This window comes from Dasypus novemcinctus, chromosome 13, assembly GCF_030445035.2.
Source record: "Dasypus novemcinctus isolate mDasNov1 chromosome 13, mDasNov1.1.hap2, whole genome shotgun sequence".
NCBI lineage: Eukaryota > Metazoa > Chordata > Mammalia > Cingulata > Dasypodidae > Dasypus > Dasypus novemcinctus.
The window spans coordinates 63,706,018-63,729,870 of record NC_080685.1 but is presented as its reverse complement, the minus strand read 5'-3'; the positions used below and the strand labels follow the sequence as shown (position 1 = coordinate 63,729,870).

General features: G+C 40.7%; 1 protein-coding gene across 1 annotated transcript in view; it reads right to left on the bottom strand.

The window, feature by feature from the left end:
- The window catches only part of LAMC1 (laminin subunit gamma 1), a 152,038-nt gene extending 129,062 nt beyond the window's left edge, over positions 1 to 22,976 (bottom strand). The window contains exon 1 of the mRNA XM_058274829.2: positions 21,523 to 22,976. Within this exon, the coding sequence (XP_058130812.1) occupies positions 21,523 to 21,937 (415 nt within the window). The 5' untranslated portion in view covers positions 21,938 to 22,976. The remainder of the gene's footprint in view (positions 1 to 21,522) is intronic.
- Between the last annotated feature and the right edge of the window lie 877 nt (positions 22,977 to 23,853).

Sequence of the window (23,853 nt, the reverse complement as noted above, 5' to 3'; positions counted from 1 at the left end):
CACTAAAAACAATAATTTATAACCATTTATATAGTCATCTTCAATTTGAGTAGTTCTAAGATGATTCCTATAGACACTGATTTACTACTGATTTAAAACAACTGAAGAGAAAGAAATAAAAAGCTGTGATAAGTCAGTAGATAGACAGGGAGATGGATAAAGTATGGGGAGATTAAGAACACAGGCACCACTGAAATTATCTGCCTCTGAGAAAAAGAACAATAAAAGATTTAACTTCCAATTCAAAAAGTATCTCAAATGAAATGGATTTAACATAGCCAGGTTCCTAACAAAACTATGCATAGGCACTAGAAATGAAATTGCCTTTTTATTAAAAAAAAATCAAAAACAAAAAAATGAACTATTACTCACAGCAGAGGACTACAAACATCTTACTCTTAGTATGGATCATTTTAAATTAGAATTTAAATCCTATTTCTTTTCTTCTTTTAAACTTTGTCTAATGCTGTGACAATTTGACTTTTTTGAATTGCAAAAGATTATGTTCTTAAATTAAACTATCCCTCTGGGTGTGATACCCTTTGATTGCATTAAACTCACTTCAGATCAACTAATTAGATTACTTTTGAGTGGAATACACCAGTGAGGCACGACTCAGGTGGAGTCTCTGCCCTCTTGCTGTATCTGATATAAACAATGACAGAGAAAGAGAAAAACACATACACACACACAGAAAAGGAAACTACCATTTTGGTCCTGCCATGCAAGACAGAAGAATGAAGAAAAACAGAGAAGCCCCAAAAGGCTGAGAGAGGTACTGGAGTCTGGAATCAGCAGAGCACAGAGGCTGGGTCCATGGAGCAATTCAATGCTGAGAAGCAGATCAAGGCTGAAGAGCAGCTCAAGACTGAAGAGACAAGCCCTGCCATATGCCTGATCATCCACAGCCGAACTCCAGGAGACGGTGAGCCTTGAGGGGAAGGCAGGGACTTCTTTTGCCATGTGGCAGGGCACCAAGATTACCAGTAGCTGACTCTGGTGAGAAAGCATCTCTGACAGTGCCTTGATTTGGACATTTCATGGCCTCAGAACTGTAAGCTTTTACCCTAATAAAATTCCCATTATAAAAGACAATCCATTTCTGGTACCTTGCATCAGCAGCCCTTCGGCAAACTAAGACAAATGTTAATTTGTAGTTCTAAATATTGTTAGCACAATAAGCCATCTACTCAAACTATCTTAAAATAAACCTGTCAAAATTCATCCTTTCACCTAGAGCTACAGGGTGCCTAAAAGTTACCTCCAGTGTGCTTCCATGTTGCTCAAATGTGGCCACTCTCTAAGCCAAACTCTGCAAGTAAATGTACTACCTTCCCCCCAGCATGGGACATGACTCTCAGGGATGAGCCTCCCTGGCGCCGAGGGAGTACTACTATCACCAGCTGGTGATGCAACTAGAAAAGACCTTGAATGAAAGGGGGAAATGGTAAAGACAAATGAATTTATATGGCTAAGAGATTTCAAAATGAGTCGGGAGGTCATCAGAGGGGTTGCGCTATGCATTCTCAGCAGGATCCCAGAGACACTCAAACTTGATACAACCACAAGTACTGGTGCTCCTGAAGGCTACGGAGACAAAGGTTTTACAGTCATGACAGATGGCTCTGGAGTTCAGTGCCTTGCCAGTGGGCCCTACTTTGGAATTTGTGCTCCTGAACGTGACAGAGATGGACTCAGATGTGACCTCTCTACACATTCCTCTTTTGTCACTTTTACTGAACCTGTGGTTGGCGCTGGGGTTTGTGTATGCTGAGAAGACTTGAATCTCTGAACTGTCCATATGCCAGCTGGGCCCTGAGCCTCAGCAGAGTTGCAACACCTACTCTCTGGTTCACTGGAGTTACCAGTTCCCTTACCAGGGAGTAAGGGAGGTCAGAATGGTCAACCACTACATCAAGGAACTAAGAGTGCCTACAAACGCAAGTAGGAAAATCGCTTCCATCAGTCATGTGAGATCTAAGCTCCCTCTTGATTTAGAGGTAAACTGGGCATCACCATCCCAGGGTCCACATGATGGATGAATATAATATGGATTGGAGTGGACTTGGTGGTATTCTACTATAGAATTGTTGTGATTCTGACAATGGAAGTCATTATATCATTAATGTGGAGATGGTGGCCATGGGAGTTGCTGAGGGCAAGGAGAGGGAGGAAGAGGTGTGATATGAGGCATTTTTGGGACTTGGAGTTGTCCTGAATGAAGTCTCATTCTTTGGGACTTGGAGTTGTCCTGAATGAAGACTGCAGGGACAGATGCAGGACACTGTATATCCTATCATAACCCACTGGATGGACTGGAGAAAGAGTGTGAACTACAATGTAAACTATGGTCCATGAGGTGTGGCAGTGCCCCAGGGTGTATTTGCCAATGCAATAAATATACCTTACTGATGAAAGGGATGTTGATGTGTGAGGAGCAGGTGGGGTGGGGAGTGAGGTATATGGGAACCTCATGTTTTTTAATGTAACATTTTGTGTGATCAATTTTCTTTAAAAAAAAAAAAAGATAATAAATTCATCCTTTCAATGAAATAAAATCTATTATATAAATGGACTTTATTCACTTACTTAAACAATAACCAATTTCTCCAATGCCTATCATGTGCCATTTTTAGTCTTTAGTAATTTTATCATCACTATTTGTAGACATATTATAACTTTCATAATCAAATGTGATATGAGTCTAAAAACTTTAACTATGATTTTAAATTTAAAAAGTTCTGGGTAGAAGAAGATTTTCATGACATTTGATAACCAAACATTACCCAATCTAATACAAAGCTATTTACAGACTTTAATCATCCTATTTCACTGCAGAAATTGAGGGGTTTTAATTAGGGGGTGTTGCTCTGGGTGTCAGGTAATATGCACCCATTTCACCAAATTTACTATGATCTCACAAATCAAGCACCTAGCTCTAAGTTGCTGACCTAATAGTTAAAACACAGTTCCTGCTCTCAATGAGCTCATGTTGAATGTGCGAGATAAACACACATTTTTAAAAACTCTAGCTTTCTGTCCGACATCTTAGCAAGGCTGCAGTAGCTGCAACTGCTCCCTGAGCTTCGCAATGCTGCCCAAGGATGACAAAAAGAAGAAAGATGCTGGAAAGTCAGCCAAGAAAGACAAAGACCCAGTGAACAAATCTGGAGGCAAGGCCAAAAAGAAGAAGTGGTCCAAAGGAAAAGTTTGAGACAAGCTCAATAGCTTAGTCTTGTTTGACAAAGCCATCTATGACAAACTCTGTAAAGTTCCTAATTACAAGTTTACAACACCTGCTGTGGTCTCTCTGCGAGACTGAAGATTCGCGGTTCCCTGTCCAGGGCAGCCCTTCAGGAGCTGCTCAGTAAAGGACTTATCAAGCTGGTTTCAAAACACAGAGCTCAAGTAATTTATAACAGAAACACCAAGAGCGCAGATGCTCCAGCTGCTGGAGAAGATGCATAAACAGGTCCAACCAACTGTACATTTTGAAAAATACAGCTTTATTAAATCAATCAATCAATCAATAAAAGGACTCTAGAACAAGACTGTATGTTCTAATGACCAAAGAGTAGTAGAAACAATAAGCATTGTTTTGTCACTTGCAGTATTCCTATTTCTAAAACATATGGATTTTAAAATGACTTCTCTGTCACAGTTGAAGGTAAATATGATTGGTACTGTCAAGTAAGTCACAACTTATTGATATTGAGTGGGGTGTCCTCCTCTAAGATAGATCTGACATGGCCACTACCAGTGTAAGTACTCCACACCAGGAGAGTGAGATCTCAGTGCCAAGAGAAGACCAAGGGAATAAAAATGGATAAAGTCACTGAATAAAATGAATTCTGCAAAGGTAGGGAGCAAAGGCTCCACACTGAGATCAATGCAATGATACTTTGAATTCAAATTCTAGATTGCACAATTTTTATTAGATGATTTAACATTACATTTGTATCTCCTTTTTCTCATGCTGAGAATCGTGGTTCTCAATAACATGGAGAATTATAGAATTAGAATATCAAAAAAAAAAAAAAAAAGAATGAGTATGAAGCACATTAGTTTAGGGAATGAAAAGATGAATCTGAGACCTGGCAGAAAAACCACAGCCGTGAAACACGTGGCCATGGAATCCCACCTGGAAATCCTCTGAGAGAAAGATCCCCCACACACCAGAAAGCAGCTGGAAGAACCCAAGAGAATCAGGAAAAGCCCCAGATTTCTCAAGGGGCCTCTTGGGTAAATGACAGGTGGGGTAATCAATCAAAGCAGCAAACAACTGGGACCCTCCCCAGAACATTAGCAAGTGGAAGGAATAATTAATGGTTTAAAAAGAAAATGCAGAAGTTAAATTGTCTTTTTTCCTCTCTCAGCTTGGACCAGCATACACGTATACCTGGGGACCTGTAATCTGTTACTTTCTTCCATTTCTATTCTCCTCTCTCAGTTCCTTAATAAACTACTGGCCTAACTAAACTGGCATGTTCTGAAATTCATTTATGTAACATAGCCAAGAACCCAGAGGAAACCTGGCAACAAGTATATGTGCCTTTTCTTCAGAGACTTCTGAAGAGCTAGCAGTTGTGAGGGTTCACAGAAAGAGAGCTTGCTGGGTTTTTTTCTAGATCCACCTCATAAAAGTGCCAGCCACAGAATGGAATCCTCTGAGGAAAGCTCTCCAGGAAGACCAAAATTTGGGAGAAATGGGATTCTGCAGCACAAGAGACAGCAAGTACAATACCAGAAGGGGAAGTTTTAGCATCAGAGCTGTCTCCCAAAATCTGTTCTCCACTGCTGTCACTGTACTAGAGTTCTAGCAGGGCACAAAGTTACCTTGTATAGGATGTGGCTGTGTGACTAAGTTCTCTCCAATGGCAATGGTGGAAATGTTGTGCACCACTTCCAGTCTCAATCTTAAGAATTAGGCATACACTCTTCATGACTATCTTCCCATGTGGAACACGGAGGTGCCTGTTACCCAACTTCAACCCTACAGAAAAGATGACACCCTAAAGGATGGCAGATTATTAAGATCAAAGAGTCCTAGAATGCCTCTGTGGAGACACAACCCCCCAAAATGAACCACTTTCCTCATAACTACTACAGGAGAGAGAGACACACAAATGTTTTTTAAACACTTGTATTCTGGAGATAGATAACCCTATCTAAAAGGCAAACTTCATCTTAGGAAAATCTAAACAAAATTTCCATTCCCTGCTCTGCTTTTTTTTTAAGATTTATTTTATTTATGTTATTTCTCTCCCCTTCCCCTCCCCCCACCCCGGTTGTTTGTTCTCTGTGTCTATTTGCTGCGTCTTCTTTGTCCACTTCTGTTGTTGCCAGCAGCACGGGAATCTGTTTCTTTTTGTTGGGTCATCTTGTTGTCTCAGCTCTCTATGTGGGCAGCACCATTCTTGGGCAGGCTGCACCAGCCACTTGGAATGTTTATCCTTCTTTTATAGCACTTTACTGTTCTGTCTCAGAGTGTATTTGTTGATATATACATTCATGCTCTCCCACTAGGCTACATGCTCTTTATATGCAATCTGTATTCTTCTCAACCTACTATCCGTCAGTGCTCTGCACATAGAAGATGCTCATTAATCAAAGGATCTGCATTAATACCATCTTTTAACCCAAGTCTACTGGTTTTAACAGACTCTGGTAAGTCTCACCTCTTTGCTCGTCCCTGGGTATAGCCTCATTACCTTCAGTGAAGATGAGATGCTGCACCTTCTTTCCTATTACCCACAATCATCTCCATAGACAGAGCCTCCTTCCTGTTTTTAATGCCAATGAGACCAAATTACATCCTTTTTTCCCTCCTCCTTTTCTATTTTTGGATTAGGGCTTACCAAGGCGTTTATGGACTGGTTTGGGAACTATATTCCCAATGTTTTTAAAAAATGGAACAAATTCCAAATAAGACATCCTATTTGTAAACTGGAGAATATCTGACTCTCAGAAATTGTCAGATGTTTCCCTGCAGATGTTTTAAGCCTAGAATCATCAATGGCCTTTCCCTTCCATCTTTTGTTCCTCTGACAAGGTTACCAAGCTTCCTTGTGACTTCCTGTTTGAATAACCACACACTTGAGTACTCAAAACTCCCATGTGTCCATTATTCACCATAAAAGGAACCTGAGGAAGTAACCAGGCAGTTGAACACAAAATGATGTATGAAGAAAAACAGCTGTGTGTTAGCAGGAGGGACAAAAAGACAGCAGGGATCTAGGCAATGCTGTGAATTTCAAAAACAAGGTCTATTTAGTCAGGCATGGTGAAAAGGCTGCTGATTCAGAGCTTTAGTGGCCCTTTTAATAACTGGAAATCCCTAGAGATGTGAATAGTCTGGTTTTGGTTACTTCTACATTGACTCTCACCCCCACCATCACCCTTCCCAAGTGTCTCTTTCATGGAAACAAATTTGCCTCTCTTTTCTCTCACAGAACTATCAATACTAATTCAAAAGGCTTCATTAAAAATTGATACCTATTTATTTACCAACTGGAAAAGTAGCTATCCCCCTACTTACCCACTAAGGGGCTATGAAAATAAAAAGTCAGGAGAGCACAGACATAAATATACACACAAGAACATGCAAAGCACAGCATAAGTCTACAATCTCCAAACATCTGCAATGTTAATTTCTAGAATCAGTTCTATCTTGTGATATCTAGGATTTGCCACTGAAGTTCTGTGCCAGAACATGAGAGATTTAAAGCACACATTAATTTAAAACCAAAACCTTCTTAGAATGGCCACAAAAATGAATAATCCCCAAATCCACCAGGAGTTGATGCTAACTTATTTCTTGGTGTGTGGCAAAAATGCTGAAATCAGCAGTAAACAAACCAGTTTGAGCCTCTAAAGCAATCCTGATAAAGTAAACAAATTTTTTTACAGCTGCATTACAGATGTTTCCACAAACTTTCATAATCTGTAGTACAGTTCAAAGAATCTGTCTCCAACATATAAGTAGAATTTGGTCTTCTCCTCATGAACTTATCTACAATAATCATTATAAGTTCAAAACTATGTACATAGTCACTCTATGAGTTAATCCTACACTCAAGCCCATAGAACATGGTCCATTTCCCATGAAGAAGCAATCAAGTGACTGAAGCTAATTAAGTATACAATGGCTCTTTTGCTTTTTATCTTTCCCTGCATAATCTTCACTGTTAGTCCCTTTCATCTTCCCACCTCTAAAAAAGAACACACGATTTCAATGAAAATTTCAGGATGCTTACCTTTACTAGACTATGATCTGACATTAAAGAAAAAAACACGATGACTAGAGGAAGTAGATGTGACTCAAGCATTTGGGCGCCCATCTACCACACAGGAGGCCCCAGGCTTGTTCCCCGTGCCTCCTAAAGAAGATAAGCAAGACAACAAGCTGACACAATGGGCTGGCACAGCGAGATGATGCAACAAGATGACACAACAAGAAGACACAACAAGGAAATACAATGAAAGACACAACAAGCAGGGAGCAGCGGTGGCTCAAGCCATTGGGCCCCTCCCTCCCACATGGGAAGCCCTGGTTTGGCTCCCCGTGCCTCCAAAAATAAGACAAGCAGACACAGAGCACATCCAACAAGGAGACAGTGAGCACAAACAACAGGAAGGAAGAAATAAATAAAATAAATCTTAAAAAAAAAACCTGTAATGACACCAAAACAACAGGGAAAGTTCTCAGTTCTGTCAAAATGATACATGAAAAGCTGGCATTGGGGAGGAATAGCAACACTGAAAAGCAGGTGTACAGATAAACTGCTAAAAACTAAGGCACCTACACCTTAACTTCTTTAGTAAGAGATTAAATAAATTAAATTAGGATAAATTAAATATCCCTAAAACATTTTTTACAGCTTAAACTTTCCTAAATTTCTTTCCAACTCCAAATTTTCATATTTTATTATTCTGATTAGCCACATTTAAAAGTTCATTGGATGCCAATATTCCAGAAAAATAAGGGTCTAAATGGTACAAGGAATGGGGTCAGAAAATTCAAACAAAACCCGTATCTAGAGTTAATCATGTTACATTGCCAAGTTAATATAACTTATACCTTAACAATTTTTGATAATAAGATAATCACAGATTTTTAGAACATCTGGCAGACTGTCCCTGCCCAGGATTTTTGCTGTCAGGCCAGGAAAAAGACCTTCCAGGCCCTGTAAGTGAATAGAAAACTCAATAAAGCTGTTCAACTAATTTTCATCATGCTGGCACTACTCCCTTTTATTAAAACTGTGAACCTCTTCTGTTGGAAATAGGTAGGATCCTTTCATTCTCTATGACGAAAGTTGATGGAGAAGCCCTGGGAAAATACTTACATGTCTATGTTTTACCAAATGGTAAAAGGCTGGGGGGAGGAGCACATTTTAAACCCAACACTCAGCCCTTCCCATAAGAAAGGAAATTGAGTATGAGCATTTAAAAATCATCAGTACCGAGGGTGTGATGATGTAATCACATATATCACAAAAATACATACAATGTCTACAAAGAAAGCAGAAAAAGCAGAAAGGCAGCAAGTCAATACTACTTACAATTTAACTAGTCAACCCACACTTATAAAGTTCTAATAAGAAGAGGTCTAGTGTTTTTTTTAAGGAAAGAAAAGCCCAATCCTAGGACATTAAATTCTAGATGTGGAGATAGGGGGGAGAGGGGCAGCAACATAAAATACATTGTATCTAAATGGGAACTACAACCCATTCTTCAGAGATTAAGCAAAACAATTTTAAAGTTCAGCAATGCTCTGAGAAAACTAAAGCATTTAAACTATGTCTATACATAAACTTATAGATTTACAAATTCACATATACAGAAATCAAAGTGATTGGCATGATTTGAGTCTAAAAGATGGGAAGAGTGACAAAGAAAATCCTGGGACCATAGTAGTTATGTTTTCATTAATCAATTAGCAAACTTAAACAACAACAAAAGTCGCAATGCAAGAGTGAGAATTTACTTGGAGAGGGAAAATGATGAAATAGAATCTGGAAAGAACCAGGCAGTCTTATCTTTAAAGATGTCAGATAAAGTAAGCAACTCGACTAAACTTAGCAATTCTTAACAACCAGAAAGGAGTCGTGGATAAGATAGGAAGAAGATAACGTGGCATTCCCTGTATAAATTCCTGGTCACCGTTCAGGAATGGGGTACAGTACACTTTTCTATCAGCAGACACTGATAAAACCTAGGACCTCATACAGAACGTCAACAAATTCCTAAGAAATTCCTAGAAGCATTAACTTAACACTAAATATCACACAACTAATGTAATTACACAAATCCTAAAATTCTTCCATTGCCAACAATCCTCTATTCCTTGTAAATAAGTGCAAAAGCCCTTTTTAACAGAAGCAGTCCAAATCAGGGTGCTGCAAATAGAGGTCTGTCAGAGGAACCAGGCTTTGTTCTTTGTTTTCATAGACTTTAATTTCACTCCCCAATTAGAGCTTTTCTATAGTTCTCAATCACTTATCAGGCCTAATTTAACATAGTAGGGTGGTAAAGGAACAGCCTATGTACCACAACAGCTCTAGATTCCAATGTAAACTCGGCCTATACAACATCAGAGAAGTCACTAGTCATCTTACATTATTTCAGAGTGGATAATAATAGTTCTCAAGATTGTTCTAAGGATTCGAATAGATAAACGGAGGCACTCAATAAAATTTACTACCTTTTGTCACCCTGTATTTAATATTCTCATCTCCCTAGAACCTATCCAACATTTGACCATTACTCCATGAAAAGCAAACAACACCTTCGCCATTTGCTAGTTATTTTTTATCTTTATTCAAACAACTCACTATTCCTGGAAAGTTCACCCTTCATGCCTACTACTTTTCTTCAAGATCCAAGGAGGTTTTTCTCATTGACTTTAATCCACACTATTCAAAGAGCTTTGCAGGGGGAAGCAGATGTGGCTCAAGCAATTAAGCTCCAGCCTGTCATATGTGAGGTCCCAGGTTCAGTTTCCAGTGCCTCCTAAAGAAGATGAGCAAGGCAGTGAGCTGATATAACAGACTACCAATGCAAGCTGATGCAACAAAATGACACAACGAGACAGGAGGAAAACATAATGAGAGACACAACAAAGCAGAGGTGGCTTAAGCGATTAGGTGCCTCCCTCCCACATCAGAGGTACCAGGTTCTGTCCCGTGCCTCCTAAAAAGAAGACCTGCACACAACAAACAGATACAACAAATGTAAACAATGACGGGGTGGGAGAAATAAATCTTTTCTTTTTTTTAAGTGCTTTGCAGGTATTCCCTCAGCACTTTAAAATGTTTCAACTGATTTATTATGCTTATATTCTCCCACGGATTTCCTGTACATGAATGATTATGCCTTTTCTCCCCAAACACATAGAAATTACCTCAGAATAAAGAAAGCATCTTCAATGTCTATTGTAACAAACATATCACATATTACAATGTTCATACATGGAAAAATTTCTAATTTATATAAGGATTTTGTCTACTAACTAATTACAATCACAATTCAACAATCTCATCTCATTTTGAGTGGATAGATCTTTTCACTTAATTGAAAGTACTTTACAAAATTTCATAAACTTCACAAAGAAACCACAAAATTTAAGCTTCAGAATTATTTCCGAAAGGGTCAATAAGAGGACAGCATTATCTAGTATATATAAAAGGAATGAATTTGGGGTCTTCACATTATATAAGTAATTTTTCAACCATTTAGATTCCAATATAGAAATTAAATAGCAGGTTATATAAAAGCCAGAAGTTGTGACCAAACAACTTGCCAAACAGAAACATTCTTTCAGAATTCTCTAACCTTGCAGCAAAAACACAAACTTACCATTTGTGGTGGTTTAAAACTGTATGTACCCCAGAAAATCATGTTCTTAAAACTAATCCATTCTTGTGAGTATAAATCTATTTTAAGTAAGACCTTTTGATTAGGTTACTTTAGCTAAGGTGTGGCTCAGGATGGGCCTTTTTTGGTTTTTTTTGAAGATACATAGTTCACAAAAAATGTTACATTAATATAAGAGGTTCCCATATACCCCACCCCCATCCCTACCCCACTCCTCCCATATCAACAATTTCTTTCATCATTGTGGCACATTCATTGCATTTGGTGAATACATTTTGGAGCACTGCCGCACTGCATGGATTATAGTTTACATTGAAGTTTACACTCTCCCCCAGTACTTTCAGTGAGTTACAGTAGGATACATAATGTCCAGCATCTGTTCCTGCAGTATCACTTAGGACAACTTCAAGTTCCGAAAACGCCCTCATATCACATCTCTTCTTCCCTCTCCCTACCCTCGGCAACTACCGTGGCCACTTTCTCCACATCAGTGCAATAGTTTCTTCTATTACTAGTCACAATAGTTCTATAGTAGAATACCAGTAAGTCCACTCCAATCCATATTTTATTCCTCCTCAGGACGGGTCTTAATTCTCTTACAGGAGTCCTGTATAAGAGAATGTAATTCGGACAGAAAGAGAAAGGCACAAAAGCAAGAAGCTGAAAACAATGACACCTGGAGAAGAAGGGAAAGACCAGTAAGTGTTACCACGTGCCTTGCCATGTGGCAGAGGAGTCTGGGATCACTGGCAGCCAGTCTTCAGGGAGAAAGCATCACCTGAAGATGCCTCGATACTGTAAGCTTGTAAGCTAATAAAGTCCCACTGCTAAAAGCCAACCCATTTTGTGGTATCTGATTTCAGCAGTGTATCAAACTAAAACACGATTTTACCTCTTCAAACCACGAAACATCAACCAAAACAACTACCTGCTTATAGTGAGGCAAGAAGAATGAAGGTAACTGCTCTTTTAGCACAGGTCACACTTGACAGGACATGATAAGACATACCTCCACACACTCCACTTCCTGAAGCTTTCCATGAATTTTACCTGAATACTTCATTGGAAATACTGTGCAGGTACTTTAATTAAAACCAGCTCATAACTCAAAATCAGCTGGTTCACTTCTTTGTATGTTCATTCATCCAACAAGTATTTAATACCTATTACTGCCAGCAACTGGTGGTAGAGGGTAAAAAGGTTAGGAGAAATGTATTTTAGATGATTAAGCCACAGATTTTGTGCTTTCCTACTCTAAGCCAAAGTCAAGGAGTGCTGTGCTACACAGGGGTGTCCCCCGCGTAGGGGAGCCCCACGCGCAAGGAGTGCACCCATAAGGAGAGCCGCCCAGTGCGAAGGAGGGAGCAGCCTGCCAAGGAACGGCGCCGCCCACACTTCCCGTGCCGCTGACGACAACAGAAGCGGACAAAGAAACAAGACGCGGGAAACGGACTTTGGCCCAGTGGTTAGGGCGTCCGTCTACCACATGGGAGGCCCGCGGTTCAAGCCCCGGGCCTCCTTGACCCGTGTGGAGCTGGCCCATGCGCAGTGCTGATGCGCGCAAGGAGTGCCGCGCCACGCAGGGTGTCCCCCGCGTAGGGGAGCCCCACGCGCAAGGAGTGCACCCATAAGGAGAGCCGCCCAGCGCGAAGGAGGGAGCAGCCTGCCCAGGAATGGCGCCGCCCACACTTCCCGTGCCGCTGCCGACAACAGAAGCGGACAAAGAAACAAGAAACAAGACGCAGCAAAAAGACACAGAAAACAGACAACCGGGGGAGGGGAGGGGAAATAAATAAATAAAAATAAATCTTTAAAAAAAAAAAAAAAAAAAAAAAAAGAAACAAGACGCAGCAAAAAGACACAGAAAACAGACAACCGGGGGAGGGGAGGGGAATTAAATAAATAAAAAATAAATCTTAAAAAATAAATAAATAAAGTTTAAAAAAATTCCTACCTCTTTGAAAAACAAAATAACCTATATGCTTTTTTCTTATTATACCTGGTTGAAAAGTTTTTTAATTCATTTTTTAATTTGAGGTATAATTTACATACTGTAAAGTATACAAATACTAAATGTACAGCTCTGAATTTTTACGTATGTATATATTATATATGTATGTATATATTATACCTATGTAAACTCCACTCAGGTCAAGATACAGAACACAAAATCAGTACTATAAAAAGAGGGCAGTAAAGACTGACCGGCTGTTAACCACATCTCTGAAAATACTGAGAGACTGTAGTCACTGCTGTTGGCAATCACACTGCTTAGCAGAAATCTTCACATATACTGTGATTTATCATTATGAAACAAAATTTATCAAGTCCTCAATCTAAATAAAACTAAGTACCAAATACAAGAAATTTTTTAAAATTTTAAAAAAGAAATAAATCTGAAGGAGGCTGATTTTGGATTAATATTTGCACCAACTTTCAAACACAAAGGAGATAAAATACCAAAAATCCAAAGAAGATAATGTAACAAAAATTCAAAGTTGCCATGAATGTAATAGGAAGTATCCAAACAGTTGGAAACAGGGTAAAAAAAGGAAGCTGAGGGAATATAACTCTTAAATTTTAAAAGAAAAATATAAATAATTCATCTCCCAGCCTTGTAGCAAGGTTCTCCTCCCACAAGAGATCTGAGAGAACCATTGTCTAAGAAGAGATAAATTGGTTTTATTTCATGAATTTGTGGCTGCCTAGGGCACCAGGCTGACTGGGCCTTCGTTATTTTAGGCCGGCCCCCTGGAAGAGACCATGGAAAGAAAAACAGATGTACTTATTTAGTGCCACCAAAGCCTGGCACAATATTCTAAAAACTTAGAGACATTTCTATAAATGAATTTCCTGGTAACCCTATTAAGTAGCTGTCAATTTTAGGCCTATATGAGCAAATAACTAACTATCATTTTACAAGAAAGGAACTTCTTGTAAATCCCAGCAGGGCTCTCTTACAAGTTTCAAGGTAAGTCACCAAGGCAAGGTAACCAGCACACAAACATCTTGAAATTTTACTCTTTGAAACTGACAATTTAAGAAAAGAGACAGATTAATCCTTTATTTTTTAAGTACTTCTTAGGAATTGGGAGTAATAAAAATAAACATTTCTGCTCTACACTTTGACACTTTTCCCCAAAACCAAAACAGAACAGTGATAGAGCTGTCAATTAGGTATGGCTAGGGACAAGTAAAGAATCATCTGTCAGTTCTGCTGCCTGCTAACACTGAACACACGTGTGATTACTGTTCATCCGTCTAAGTGCTTCAAAGTGGGATTCTGTGATCCAAACTTTATTCTACATTTCCAGTTCTTCACTCTCTGAGAGAGCATATACCCCATTATGCCTGTCTTCTAATTCTACCCAATTTGAATGAAATAAAATTCAAGTAAAAATTATGCTATACGTACCAAGTAAATAAGATGTTTCATTATAATCTTTCCCCTCGACTGCTTAATAATCCCCTTTAAATATAGATTTTAAATAAAATTTGCTTATGCTCTTTTCTAAAGGAAAAAGGACCCACAATATTAACATTAAAATTTCAGAAATACATACTCACATGTGAGATTCAAATCTGAACAGACAGCTTTCCATAAAAAGGTATCTAGGCTAACTTCAAATCATATGAACGTTCTCATTTTTACCCAAAAAAGGACAGTCATAGATCTTTCCATTCATATCAGATCCATAACGTAGCAGGGTTTTTTAAAAGCTACAAAATTAAACAACCACATACCACATTTAACATTAGCTGTTATATTGGCCTGAACCTTATGAAAATGGATATGGCATTTATAAAAATAAACACAAACTCAAAAAGTACTGCGTAGAAGAATTTAAATTAATGTGCAATGTTTTGGAACTTTTTATAGTTCAGACAATCATTTATTCACTCATGCTACATACAAATATTGAATACATATTAAATGTTGACACACTGCCAGGTACTGGAGATACTCCAATCTCCTTTAACATGGTTAAGTAAATCTTCTTGTGCTTGCACCTCTCACTATGAACTTCTTGGTCTAGAGCAGAGGTCACCAAACTTTTTCTACAGAGGGCCAGAGAGTAAATACTTTAGGCTTTGTGGGCCATCCAGACTCTGTCAAAATTGCTCAACTATACTCTTGTGAAAGCAGCCATAAACAATATGTTAACAAATGGATGCACTGTGTTGCTTCTGTGTTTCAATAAAATTTTGTGGAAACTGAAATTTGAATCATATAATCTTCACAAGTCATGACATATTCTTCTTTATATTTGTTATAACCCTTTAAAATTGTGAAGAAAAAAAGGCTTAGTTCATAGGCCATACAAAAACAGATGGATTTGGCTCACTGGCCATAATTTGCTCTGTGCCTCAGCCTGGTGTGTATGCAGCTACATATTCGTGAAATAAAACAAAACAGACATTCCTCCTTAGACTATGATGCTCTGAGATTTCCTGTGGAAGGATAACCTTGCAGCAAGGATGGAAGATGAATTAAGGGAATTGGGCCTGGGTCTCCATGTCTAGCCCACAAACTCCATGAGGTCAGGGGTAACGTCAAAATACACCCAGAAATTTGCATGGTGCCTTATGTACAGCGAGCAATGAACAAACAGTAACAACTGTAGTTACACTGAATGAACTAAAAGATTACTAAATCCCTGACCCAGCCTTCAAAGACCTTATGGTCTAGAAGTGGAAACAGGCAAGTTAAGAAACAGACAATACATGTGTTAATTCCTGTAACAGACACCTACAGAGTAGGATGGGTTGGGCACTTAATCCAGGCTAGAGAATAGGGAGGAAAAGGCAGAGAAGGAGAAACTGGGGAAGAATTCCTGAGGGTGGTATCACCTGGGAGAAGTTTGCAAACCAAAGCGGTAACATTCGGAGCATGTGAAATGGCAGAAGATAGGCACAGAGATTAATAAGGTCTAGATCCTACAGTGCCTTGTATAGCATGCAAGGAGTTTGAACTTTATCCTGAAGGCTTGAAGAACCACTGCAGACTTTTGATCTGTAAAATGACATGATCAGATGTGCATTTTAGAACCATCACTCAGCCTGCAGTGTGGCTGCTAGAACACAAGGGGAAAAGTGGAGGCAGAAAGACCGCCAGTGAGGAGGCTGTTGCAGTAATCCAGGTGAAATTCAATGGGGACCTACATTAAGGTAGAGGCAAGGAGGATGGAGAGAAAAACAAGGATATGAGAGACACAGCGGTTGGATGCAGGAGGTAAGAGTGTAGTCGTGGGCAGACGTTAGTAAGGACGGGTGGGAAAGTAAGGGGTAGAGTTAGCCTGCCTACAACCAACATGCCTCATGGCAGTGGACCATATCTGCTTGCCATACAGAGTAATCTTTACTGATGAGAACCTAGCAAGCACTGTTATCTTTAAAGGGAGACATGGAGAAAACATTAATAGACACCTCAGTGTTAGACTCTAATGCCACTAACGCAGGGTATACAAAAACAGCTTTGGGGTGGGTAAGAGGTTTAAGAATGAATGCCCAGTGGTTAGGGCGTCCGTCTACCATATGGGAGGTCCGCGGTTCAAACCCCGGGCCTCCTTGACCCGTGTGGAGCTGGCCATGCGCAGCGCTGATGCGCACAAGGAGTGCCGTGCCACGTAAGGGTGTCCCCCGCGTGGGGGAGCCCCACGCGCAAGGAGTGCGCCTGTGAGGAGAGCCGCCCAGCGTGAAAAGAAAGAGCAGCCTGCCCAGGAATGGCGCCGCCCACACTTCCTGTGCCGCTGACGACAACAGAAGCGGACAAAGAAACAAGGCGCAGCAAATAGACACCAAGAACAGACAACCAGGGGAGGGGGGGGAATTAAATAAATAAATAAATCTTTTAAAAAAAAAAAAAAAAAGAATGAATTTAGCTTTGGACATGGCCTCTAAATATCTCAAATTGAACACGTCCAACAAGTCTTTAGGACTGGAGAGGCACAAATTTAGAATTTTTCAATTTACAAACAATAAATGAAACCTTGAGATTAAGGTGGGTTTATTCACAGAGAGTATAAAAAGGGAAGAATGCCAAGCAAAAGTGAAAAGGAGCAAAGAGAGGAAAACAAAGGAGTCTAGAAACTCTGAATCATAACTTTTATCATAAAATTGCCCTGGAATAAACTAGTCCTTCTTTTCAGAGATTTGTTAGAGAACTAATAGGTAAAGGGGCTAGTACACTAATTGAAGAGTCAAAAATTTACTTCCATGACTTCTGGCAAATTACGCAGCAGATCCTTATCTATAAAGTGTCTCTGCCTTCGATAAACTGTGAAAATATCTAATCAGTGATAAACTGGAGACTTTATAATCTGTCACCAATGATGGAGACGCTCCTCATTTATTAATGTAATGGCATTACAACTGAGTACGCAAACTCCATCTAACAGAGCATAAGCTTATGTTATGAAGACAAGAACTTCAATCTCCTACAACTTTGTAATAGGTACTCTGAGATGTATTTACAGACTATTTGACAGTAACATGAGAATGCATGCATGGGGGGAAGGCTTGCACAGCAAAAGGCACCCCCCACATCCCAAAAGGATTTACAATTGAAATAGTCAAACTTTATCCACCTCTTGAGTGTAGCCAATGACAAAATGATGGGAGAGTGGATGCCTTATAAGACACCCAACTTCTCCCCTAATGTGTAAACATTTTTTCTGAATGCCTCAGAAAAATAGAGAACTACAGAAAAACCAGTGAACTATAAGCCAATAGCAGTTTTATAAAACTGCATTCAAAATCCCTAGTCATTAAAGAAGAGTTCCTTAACTTTGCAAGTTGAAACCTGCAAAATGTAAGTCAAACCTTTGTGAGACAAACTAAAATAATGTCCCCTCAGGGTGCACAAATACCACAGTTGAAGTCACCAGAGTGAACTATTCCCTGACATAGTCAGAACTTACCTTGTAAAGATTTTCTGGGAGGTAGGTGGGTGGGGGAAATTGTTTCCTGTTAAATACATTTTCTTCAGAAGAACAAAAAGAATAAAATGCAATATCCCTATATATCAATTATTCTGATGTAGACACAAAAGACAGATATTCGGTTGTAGCTAAAAAAAACAAAAGCATCATTTAATCAATATTTGTTCCTAAAAATTACGAGGAGCTTGGAAACTAATCTGGTCTTAGTATTAATTTTAGATGTTTCATAAACTTTATGTAAGTTGGTTTTATAATGGCACTCTTTCTCTTAATCTAATTGGTTTTCAGAAAGAGGGAAATCTACCCTTCTCTGAGATCAAGGCCCTGTCAGCCAAGTTTCCATCTACAATGATTAAGATAATAAAAGGGGCCGTTTAATAAAAGGCAAATCCTCAGTAACAATCTTATTATCAGCTACCCCACTCATACTCATAAAACTTATTAGGACTGAAAACACAAAAGTCAAACTTTTAAACAATTGAATAATCCATACAGAAGTTAAAAGAGAAGATCCAGAAGTTGAGACTTTTTAGAAAAGAGTACCTGGCTGAGAATTCTCACCACAATTGGCAGAAAATGCAGTTCTGGTTTCTACAGCAACTTTAACGTATTATGTGCAATGACACAGTATATACAGTGAATTACTGTACATGTAGCTTAAGATACGGCTGCAGTCAAAATTAATGCTGATTTTGAACTGCAAGTGATGATAATGGTAGAATATAATAATTTGTACCGGCCATCTGTTAAAACAGCTTGTGTTCTGACCCCAAAAAAGATACCAGCTAAAATGATTATGTAACTTTATATATGCATGAAAATTTTCTGGAAAAACACAAATTGTGAACGGTGGTCTCTAAGGCATGAAGCTTAACAATTTCAGATGAAGAGACTCACTTGCCACTATACTTACTGTTTGTCATGTCTTACTTTTATGTACCAAAAGTGACTTGCGATCAGTCCCAAAACACGTATGTTTCTTGTGACTTCTTAAGGTGTGAGTTGAATTTGCTTAACGTTCACTTTGTTTAAAGTTCAACATCACAAGGAAGGCTACAAAAGTGATGGCTAGAACTCACTCTACACTGGCTCACTTCAAGTTTCACATGCTCTGTAAGGGCAAAGCACAATATGCATCACTTGTTTAAGGGTATGTGAAATTTGAACTGGATGGAAGATTTAATAGATGCACAAACAGTCATGGTACTTGAATTTGTGGGAAATAATTAGTTAACTAGAGCCTGGGGAGTAACTGGAGCTAAGGAGTAAATATGCTGAACATCCTTAAATGAACTGATACATCCTTAAATAAACTGATACTGCCTTTTGCCATAAATTATCGATAACATACACATGTGTATGCTTGTCATTAAAAACGAGAAACATCAACCTCACTATACACCAATCTCCCTTCCCCCATCCTCCACCCACGCAGTTTCCTCTAGAACATCAATTCTGATCCAAGAACAAGTACAATAAGTTCTACTCAAGTTTTCAGAAATTGTCCAACTAAAAAAGTTTAAAGTAGATGTTTTCACAGTTAATCACAAAACATATATGAAAATATTTTAAGTACCTTTTTTTTTTAGGAGTTTTAAACCCATTATTTTATAAACTTCATTTAGCAAGAATGTTATCAAAAACTGAGGAATTCTGCAGCAAAAACAAGTCCAAGCATATAACATTTTTAGAGTAAAAAAGTCATGTTAGCATCCTAAAAAGGTGAACTCTAAGATCTCTTTTGATCTTTTAATCACCATGACCAACAGTTAAAATATTAATAGCTGCCTCCCAATAGTAGCAAGGTTAACTTGGTTGATCCTGTCTCACCCTACCACATTATCTTTGTAAAACAGAAGTAACTGCTGAGTAATCTACTTACCTCTATGATCACCTAAAATAACCTTTAGCTACATAGTATCCACAGCAGAAAACTCATAAAACAGAGATTGAGGGCCCCACCTTTACCTAAATTAGAGATTCTTGCTCAGAAATTTTCACTTGAATCTCAAGCACTTTGATATATTAAGGCAATGCCTTGTACTTTGAAAATGTTAGTATGTGAAAATGGACAAAATAAGACTATAAGCGTATTCAAAATTGAACACTGAAACTTTAACAAGTCAAATTTTCAACAAAATAGTTGGATATAAATTTTAAAAACAATTTAGGCCAAGTTTAGAAAACTAACATATAGGAAGAAAATAACTAAAAAGCATCAATTACCACAAGGTCTTAAAAAGAGTCCTTCTCTTGCATGTGTTTAAAGAGGTACCATTTCCAAGATACTGCTGGTTTCTATACTGTATCCAATATCTGAAAAACTAAATTCAGTACAGTTTATTTCTCAATCTCTGAAAAACAGGTACTTCAGAGTTTCATTTTATGAACATGTTTTCAAAAAGTTTCATCTGCTTAATAGGTCACCTACAAAAAAATGGCATTACTACAAAGGCGCTTAACACTGTTTTTCTAAAAATTCTACACAGTAATTTAACTCCACTTTCAAAGCACTTTTTCCAAGTCATATTCTTTCTCTGGAATCTTTGTGCTTATATAAAATGTAGTGTAGCAGAGAGCAGAGAAAGAAAAATACAAAACCATGATCAAAAGCAACATCTGTCTACAAAACGTTCCTTTCAAAAGTCCCCAAATAATGTTATTAAACTTACAGAATTAATCTGCTTCGACAGAGAATGGCTTGAGGCTGTCTGTTCTTTTTGGAGGTTCATTAGTACCAGCTACTGTGGTAAAATTATTTCTCCCAATGCAATGGGGACTGAGGTTCTACAAATCAAATGCCAATTTCTCACACGTATGCCATTCTATTAATGAATCTTTCCTCTTGTTTATCTATTTCGATGATGAAAAACTTACAAAGATCAAACATGACTTTTAATACTTTAGGAAAACATGCCCATTCTCATTCACCGCCCTGCAATGAAGTTTTCTATGCATCCTTTTCCTCACTTCTAAAAGGTCACTCACATGTTTCTATACTTGCTTTAAATCAAAGCAAAAGGGAAAACAGTAAGAGACTTTTAACCAGGGACAAAACTGTGCCCAGCAATTAGAGTGAGTGCAGATACTTCCTTTTGTTTTCTCTGTACCAGAATCAGAGGTGAAACAGCTTTGTGACCCTTAATTAAGGCGGAACAGCTCTAAAGAACAATAACTTTAAAAGTGAATTTGTATTTTAATTACATATTAGCAATACGGGCAATAAAGATATTTGATTCCCTCTAATTTTCCTTCACTTAGACCCTATCCTCTAACTTGTTCAAAAGGACAAGCAGCAATCACAATCAACTCGGGAAAGACATCTAAAGATTTTAAAGGAAAGGTATTTAATGTGGACCTTCTTGTCTCTATTCCAAGAATGCGTTGTGATGGTCCTGCAAGGAGAGAAAGGAAAGGATGGGAGTTTCTCATTAACGCTTCATAAAAGAGGGACCAAAGAGCTAAACAGCGAATAATCAAAAGAGAGAATTCCGTTAAGTGAGAAAAAATAGAAAAGTAAACAGAGAGATGCTAGGGAAGAGCATCTTGGCCTTCGCGGGATGTTAAGAGTTAGATCTACTTTAGAAGTTGGAGAAGGGAATTCCTGCCGTTTGTGCCCCGCAGCCTGGGACAGCAGAAGGAGGTGGCCAGGGAGCTGGGCTGCTGGCGAGCAGTAGTAGGGGACAAGGTTGTTACGGCTTACCCAGGTGCAACGTGAGGTTGATGGAACTGGGGTACTGCACCCCGGCCAGCATGGTCTGGCTTTGCCACCAGGTGGTGTCGGCCTGGTTGTTGTAGTCGGTCAGGAAAGCGGCTCCATGCTGCAGGTGGGGCTGCCCGGCGTCGCACAGGTGACAGGACTTGGTGACCCCGGTCACCCCGGTCTGCACGCAGTACTCCTCAGGCGGAGTCCCGCACGTGTTGGTGGCCACCACGGTCACGTTGAAGGCGGCGTTGACGAACTCAGGCATACAACGCTGCGGCCGCCCGCCCTCGTCTGCACACTCGTCCATGGCTGCCCGGGCGCAGCCTGCCGCGGCGGCCGCCAGCAACACCAACAACCGCCAGAGCCGCCCCCGGGGCCGCAGCGCCGGCGCTGCCAGCTCGCTGCCCCTCATTCTGCCACCCGGGCGCTGGGCCACGGCAAAGGCAAGGGCGTGGGCGCGTTCCTCTCTCCCGGCGGCGTCCCGGGAGGCGCTGAGTTTGGAGCTCGGCGCTGGATTCTCGGGGCGGGCAGCGGCGGCAGCTCGCGCTGGAGAGACAGGCCGGTGGGCGCCCGTGGCGAGAACCTTGCAGTTTGCTCACCACTGCCACGCGCGCCGCCCCCACGCTTTCCTCTCCCACCCCGGGACAGAGCCCGCACTCGGCGCCGACCCCCGACTTCCTTGCGCGTGCCCGAGCGCGCGCCCCCGGGGAGGAAGGAGGAGGGGGTGGGGTCGGCACTGTGGGGTGGGGTCTGGCCGAGGAGAAAGCCCAACCCCGGCCTCTTCTCAGCAGCAACCACTGCCCCCGTGGCTATTCCCCCTCCCTCCGCGCGCCAGGGACTGCGTGTCCGCTCCGGCGACTCGCGGAGGCGGCGGAGGCGGCGGGGACACCAGCGTCTCGCGCCCGGGCGGAGGCGCGCGATCGGCGGAGGAGGGGCTGAGAGGGGCGCGAGGGACGGGCGGGGAGCGGGAGGGGGAAGGGAGGAGGAGAAGGCGTGAGGAGGAGGGAGGGGCTGCGGGGCTTTGCATGCTGGGAGGGGAGGGGAGGCTGCGGAGAGCGAGCGCCGCGCGCGGGTGGGATGCCGGGGTCCGGAGGTTCCGCGTCCCCGGAAGACTCCGGATTGGGGGAGGAGACAGAGGAAGGGGTATTAAAGGGGCTATGTCTGAGCCTGTGGGGTCGCTCGGGGTCGGCCTTTGGGTTCTGGGCTACTACCAGCAGTGGTAGCGCGGGTCCCCGCCCGCCAGGTGTCCGTCCTTCCGCCCGATTGGGCCTGTGGTCCGGGGCTGGGAACAGACGGTGGGATCTGCCCGCGGGCCCCTCATCCCCGCCCGCCGGCCCTGGAAAGTCTCGCTGCTGCACAGGCCCCGCTTCCAGCCCTGTCCCACGAGAGGTCCCGGTGGGAGGGCGGTGGTAGACACAGTCCCTGGGGAATGAAGCCTCGTCAAAATGACTTTTCTGAAGTGATTTCCTGCAGTTATATTAAAGTATAACCCGTAGTTTTACTGGCCAGGGAAGGAAGTGAAAAGGCTGGGAATGGAATGACATTTTTCCCCTGGGTACGCCAGACCAACTGCGAAATTATTCCACTGTGTTGTTTGTGTTCCCCAGCTTGCCTTTAAAAGACTCGAAATTATCTGGATTCTGGCATCCTTTTCAGGCCTGCTGAGTCACGGAATATTCTCAGTGCCAGAATGACTCAGTTCACAGAACCTGGGCCAGAAGATCATGGGTTTTAGTCCAGATCAGAACCTGGGCACTTAGTGCTGATACGGCCAGTAATGACGGGGGAAGGAAGAGAGCTGTAAAAATGGACCAACCCAAAGGCTGCAGGTTTTAAACCTTCTGAGTACCCAAGAAGGTGAATGCACGAAGTGGAGCTCTTGAGACGAATTTTTTTTTAACTTTTCAGGATTTTGATAAAGTCGGAATAAAGAATACATGGCAAAAAAAATCATACATGATTTTTACCTAATAGTCCTGTTAAGATCTGAAATTATGAAATAAGTAAATGTTAGGTTGCTAACATTGGTTGGGGTCAGTGTTTGCCTCAGAATTTCTAATCAGGAAGACCATAGAATAGGCTGGATGGAGGAAGGTCTTAGGGGATTTGTCACAATGCTGTCTGATGACTATATTGCTCATTTACCTGAGATGAGTGAAGACTACGCATGAAGAAATGTTTCTAACCACTAACTTCTTGGCACCTTTTATCTGGGACATGAAAGTTGTGGGGACTGTAATGGGTTTTTTTGTCCTTTCTTATTTGAATCGAAGCAAAATATATGTATTCATTTATACCCATAGAAGATATTATCTTTCATTGATGCAT